Source organism: Limulus polyphemus, unplaced genomic scaffold (genome assembly GCF_000517525.1).
Source record: "Limulus polyphemus unplaced genomic scaffold, Limulus_polyphemus-2.1.2 Scaffold6703, whole genome shotgun sequence".
NCBI lineage: Eukaryota > Metazoa > Arthropoda > Merostomata > Xiphosura > Limulidae > Limulus > Limulus polyphemus.
In genome coordinates, this window is record NW_013672313.1 from 35,090 (window position 1) to 41,312 (window position 6,223).

The following is a 6,223-nucleotide window of genomic DNA, read 5'->3' on the forward strand; positions in this document are numbered from 1 at the left end:
GAGAGACAATGTTTTACTTTCTCCTCATATCTACGTTCTCCGGAACTAGGAGAGACAATGTTCTACTTTCTCCTCATATCTACGTTCTCCGGAACTAGGAGAGACAATGTTTTACTTTCTCCTCATATCTACGTTCTCCGGAACAAGGAGAGACAATGTTTTACTTTCTCCTCATATCTACGTTCTCCGGAACAAGGAAATACAATGTTTTACTTTCTCCTCATATCTACGTTCTCCGGAACAAGGAGAGACAATGTTCTACTTTCTCCTCATATCTACATTCTCCGGAACAAGGAGTGATAATGTTTTACTTTCTCCTCATATCTACGTTCTCCGGAACTTGGAGAGATAATGTTTTACTTTCTCATCATATCTACGTTCTCCGGAACAAGGAGAGATAATGTTTTACTTTCTCCTCATATCTACGTTCTCCGGAACAAGGAGAGATAATGTTTTACTTTCTCCTCATATCTACGTTCTCCGGAACAAGGGGAGACAATGTTTTACTTTCTCCTCATATCTACATTCTCCGAAACTAGGAGAGACAATGTTTTACTTTCTCCTCATATCTACGTTCTCCAGAACAAGGAGAAATAATAAGTTTATTAAATTTGTATGGGTGCCAAAATAACTTGCTAATTAACAACGAAACAAGACAATGAATCACTGTGTACTTCTTGTCCGCTTGAAACAATGTATTACTTTTTCCTTATATAATATAGGTATTTTAGTTGTGTTATTGTTGTATCTATTTAGGTAAGGTTGTCCGTGTTTACTAAACAGAAAGTAGGCCCAGGCTGTAGAAAGTGTCGATTAAATCTTCTGTCTGACGTTCTAGGAACCAAGTTAGTCCCTTAGTGCACGAGACGACATCCTCAGTCTGCTTGTAGTTTATACGTGCGCACCTGTGACTACTCGAGTACGTGGGATACGTGAGTTACTAGTTTCTTTCAAGGAACCATGGTGATGCGTGACATATCAACACGCATCGTGGTTCTGGTTTCGGTTTTACGTACATATATTGTAAATGTATATTATTTGTATGCATATCTTTATTCACTCTATAAACCTAATCCCACCACTTGAAATTTCTATTCAGCTCTTAATAAACAGCTTCAAATCGAAACTGTTCCACGAACTAAATGTTACTTCTATCACCCCCCCCCCAAACAAAACTCTAAAACTATTTATTTACTTTAAGTGAGAAGTTCCCACTGAGCATGGGTGTGGCCTAGTTTTAGCATGTCTGCACTGTGAGTCCTACTATTCGGTCAGACAAATAGGACGCTTGTGATCTGTTCGAAAAGTTCAAATTAACGAAGGATATTCACAAACAGGTCTTAGTACAGCTTTGCCCAAAAAAAATGCTGATCGTACCACAGATTTCTATCCAGTTTTTTTTTTCATAAAATAAACGAACAGTACCCATCTTCTGAGATTTAAACTCAGACTATTTTCAATCTCGTATTTAAACCCAATATTTTGTTACTTTCATCACTCAACAAAAGAGCTCCGGCAAGGAAGTCACTTTAGTAAGTTTCTAACACCCATCAAACTATTAAAACCAGTATTAGTTTAACGTAACACCCATCAAACTACTAAACCAGCATTAGTCTGATGTAACACCCATCAAACTACTAAAACCAGCATTAGTTTAACGTAGCACCCATCAAACTACTAAAACCAGCATTAGTCTGATGTAGCACCCATCAAACTACTAAAACCAGCATTAGTCTGATGTAGCACCCATCAAACTACTAAAACCAGCATTAGTTTTAACGTAGCACCCATCAAACTACTAAAACCAGCATTAGTCTGATGTAGCACCCATCAAACTACTAAAACCAGCATTAGTTTAACGTAGCACCCATCAAACTACTAAAACCAGCATTAGTCTGATGTAACACCCATCAAACTACTAAAACCAGTATTAGTTTAACGTAACACCCATCAAACTACTAAAACCAGCATTATGTTGATGTAACATCCATCAAACTACTAAAACCAGCATTATGTTGATGCAACACCCATCAAACTGCTGTAACCTGTCTATTGTAATAATGTTATGTTATAAGCAGTGCATGGAATATACTATGCATCAAATGTACAAGCTGAAGTTAACACTTGTAAAACGAGCTTTGAAATATATTAGATATATTTACTTTGTGTTAAAAACAACTTACGGTTTAACATTTCAATCATCTACAGTTTTGTAGTTTTTAAGAGTTATTTGGTTTATTTTGTTAAACTATTTGAAATCTGACATTGAACTTGTGTCCTGGTGGTGAAAGCTGTTTAAACTGTTAACTGGCTCGTTATTAAAATATTTTAAAAATATAAGCAGAATAAAGTGAACGACAAAACGAACCAGTAAGATTTTTTTTTCTTAAGAAAGCGAATATTCATTTTCACTATCAGTTCATGAGGAATCTTTATCTAGCTCATTTAACGTGTGTAAACTGTTAACGTTTGTAATCGGTTGTGTATGATAGTCAGTCTCTCTGGATATATAGTACATGATATAATATTATCGAGAAAGCAGTGAAATCAATACGCCTGTTATTAGTCACAATGATCACACTATGCTCTTGGTGAGTTTTTCACATTCCTGTTAATTATTCTATTATCGATATCAAAGCGAAGTAAGAAAAAGGTATATTTTTGTCACATATCTCTCTCTCCCTGCAGTGTTTAATGGATATGTTAAGGTTTTAAATGTATATTATCATTTTGGACAAACCTAACTGACAAGTTATGGTAATCAAAATAAGACGTGCAGGATAACGACGGCTGTGATTAAACATGCTATATGATTTGGCACTGAATCAGTTGTTCGGCTTCGTATAATGAGCCCAATTTTGTTACTAATCCATTTCGTAAAACACACAATTAAGAAACCAACCAGTGAGGTGTAGAAAATCATGCGGCGACACCTAGGCCAACATTTTCTTCTTTACGAAACATTTACTAAATTGACTCAAATAAAATGTTTAAAAATAATATCTATATCTTAAACTAATTTATTGTTTCCAAATTATTAGTTATGAATCATGTTACACAGAAGATACTTTATCTATATCATTACACGTTATATACAGTAGGCATATTACACATTAACTACCAGACATTTTACACGTTGTATACTGTCCTTGAATCATCTCGAGAACATTCACAAGTTTAGGGAGGGAAAAAGTTTTAAGCCTGTATGTTAGATCTAATTAATACACCTACAAACAGACCTTTTTCGTAAGGATTTTTTTTCAACTGCACAATTATATTTTAACTTTATAATTTTTTAATACATGACACCTTATTGCACCTCATATATACAGGCCTAGTAACAAATGATCTAAAAATGAAGAATATTCTAGTAAATACATTTATTTATCAACTCTGGAATGGAATTTTATGATCTTAGATATAATTTTTTTTCCAGGGTTTCGATACCCGTGGTGGGCAGAGCACAGATACCCCATTGAGTAGCTTTGTGCTTAATTATAAACAAACAAGTAATTTTTTAATATTTATTTACATGAACTTACTTAGATGGGTGAATTTTCAACTGCATAAATATTTTTGCAGGTGCACAATTTGTCATCAACTGCACACTAGGAAAACCCCTGCCTTTAAATAAAGGTAGCATGCGTGTCAGTGAATTAGCTCGGTGAATTACTATGTTAGGCCTAATTAATATATCTACATATAAAGGTAGAATGGTGTGTCAATAAACCCCATTAGCTCTATGAATTACTATATTAGGCCTAATTAATACACCTACTTAGTCTCTAATGCCAGTAAAAGTTTAACAGGATATGTTACTATACATCACTTTGGCTGGAATATTAAGCTAATCCTGACAGATACAAGCTCTTACAAAGTAGGAAACAGCCGCCACCTTTTAAGCTTTCTGATTTTCAAACAAGACCCAAAACTCAAACGCTTTCGAATAGTGAATTTTGGGCCTCGTTTGAAAACCATTACAACTTTTGTATGTGATCCTCTGTGCTAACTTCGTAATCATAATTTTTAAACTTTCTAGTAACCATGCAAGAAAGATATTTCTTTGTAAAAATGTTATTGAGAATCAACACAAAACGAAGATGTTAACAATTTTCAGATAAATTAAATAAATAAGTAAACAACGACCTACAGGTTTAATTGGGAGACAGGGAAATATCCCCACTATTTCTCAATGGACTGTGTAATTTGAAGTTCCAATTGTCATTATACGTCTGAGTATATGTACATTTCTATGAAGGCCACCTAACGAATTATTTATCAATAATCTTGAATTTTTTGTACGTGATGATTATAGAAACAGTGAAGACTAATCAATGGGAATTACTCTTACAGTTGCTTCGTCGATTTAGAAGCTAGCTGTTTCATCGTTTCATTATTTTTCAGATTAAATCTTATTTTATAAGTTTTAGTTTCTCTGCTTAAAGAATATTTCTATATTTAAATAGTCGTTACTTTATCAGTAGATCAATTTGAGTTTGTAATATTGGCTATAATGAGCGACAACATCTTATTAAACAAAGTTTCAGAATAAAAATTTTAAAACTGAATGAGATTTCCGTGTGCTGAACTGTTTCGTTTCAAACTCAGGTCTGCTTTCATGGGACGTCAAGTCGTCCGGATGTGATCTTTCACACCTTCAAAATGTGTACAAAAGCACATCACCAGTTGACAAACCACAACAAGGTAAGATTTTTAACTGTTATCCTGCGATAAACCGGGTAACACTTCTGCCTAGTACTGTGTAGAGGAAAGTTTAACTTGATGATAAACTTAAGAACTGTAATATTTTGATTCAACTGATATTGATATAAAGTCTAAAAAAAGCGTATGATCTTTCCCCTACAGATAAAAGTTTTGAGACAACTTGACTGGAAATGTATTATAAATGTAAGACGCTTCGACAAGATTTTGTCATCGTACATTTATAATCAAGTTTCTTCATTACCCAGTCTTAAAACTTTTATTTTATAAAACGTGGGTTATCAAGCTTCACTATAGATGTTCTTTACTGATATATATATATACATGGATGAGCGTTTCTTCTTTATCTCTAGCAGATGTTCCACAAATACACCACTTCAAAGACGTTGTGACTTGACACTTCTTACTAACACTGATACATTAAAACATCTGTAGCGGGATTTATTTACGGTTGGTAAAACATCTGTAGCGGGATTTATTTACGGTTGGTAAAACATCTGTAGTGGGATTTATCTACGGTTGGTAAAACATCTGTAGCGGGATTTATTTACGGTTGGTAAAACATCTGTAGTGGGATTTATTTACGGTTGGTACAATATCTGTAGCGGGATTTATTTATTGTTGGTAAAACATCTGTAGTGGGATTTATTTACGGTTGGTACAATATCTGTAGCGGGATTTATTTACTGTTGGTAAAACATCTGTAGTGGGATTTATTTACGGTTGGTACAATATCTGTAACGGGTATTATTTGGATGACTTGGAGACGGGTTTGTACAAAACTTTTTGTCGTCGCTTTGGGACGCACTTTTTTAAGGACATAGTTATAAAAATATATTTTAGATGTATTATAAATGCGTTTGTTTATTTAAGAACAAAAATAACCTGTAATCGCTCTGGGACGCACTGGTTTTGAGAATAAAGGACAAACACCCTTATAGTCTCTTTGTGACGCATGCGTTCTAAGGACGCACTTGTCAAGGGAAAAAAGTAAGAAGAAAATCAAGTTTCGGGTCTCGTTTTGATTTCTAAACCAAATAATTATTTTCAACATTTTATTGAAAAACTATTTTCTTGAAAATTAGTCTGAAAAATCATGTTTTATTGGAGATGCATTTGTCTTCGAAAAATAATGTCAGCAAAAAGTTTCGATCATTTGGACACATATTTGTAAGAAAAAACACGATTCGTTCTTTTCTTGTGTTATTTATTTAAAAATCGTTTTGTTAAAAACATCCAATTTATTTAACTTTTAATTTTCAAGCTCGAATTCTGTCTTATGAGGAAAAGTTTGAAAGCAGCTAGTCGTCCCTAATTTTGATTTGATAGACTAGAGGGAAAGCAGCTAGTTGTCCCTAATTTTGATTTGATAGACTAGAGGGAAAGTAGCTAGTCGTCCCTAATTTTGATTTGATAGACTAGAGGGAAAGTAGCTAGTCGTCCCTAATTTTGATTTGATAGACTAGAGGGAAAGTAGCTAGTCGTCCCTAATTTTGATTTG

The 6,223-nt window shown here is 33.9% G+C and overlaps 1 protein-coding gene across 1 annotated transcript in view; it reads left to right on the top strand.

Annotated features, from left to right (window-relative positions):
* LOC106473987 (microtubule-associated protein futsch-like) overlaps nucleotides 1–6,223 on the top strand; it is a gene marked incomplete at its 3' end in the record, with an annotated part of 22,082 nt that overhangs the window by 8,645 nt on the left and 7,214 nt on the right. Inside the window, exon 2 of the mRNA XM_022402373.1 lies at nucleotides 4,609–4,739. Within this exon, the coding sequence (XP_022258081.1) occupies nucleotides 4,609–4,739 (131 nt within the window). The remainder of the gene's footprint in view (nucleotides 1–4,608; nucleotides 4,740–6,223) is intronic.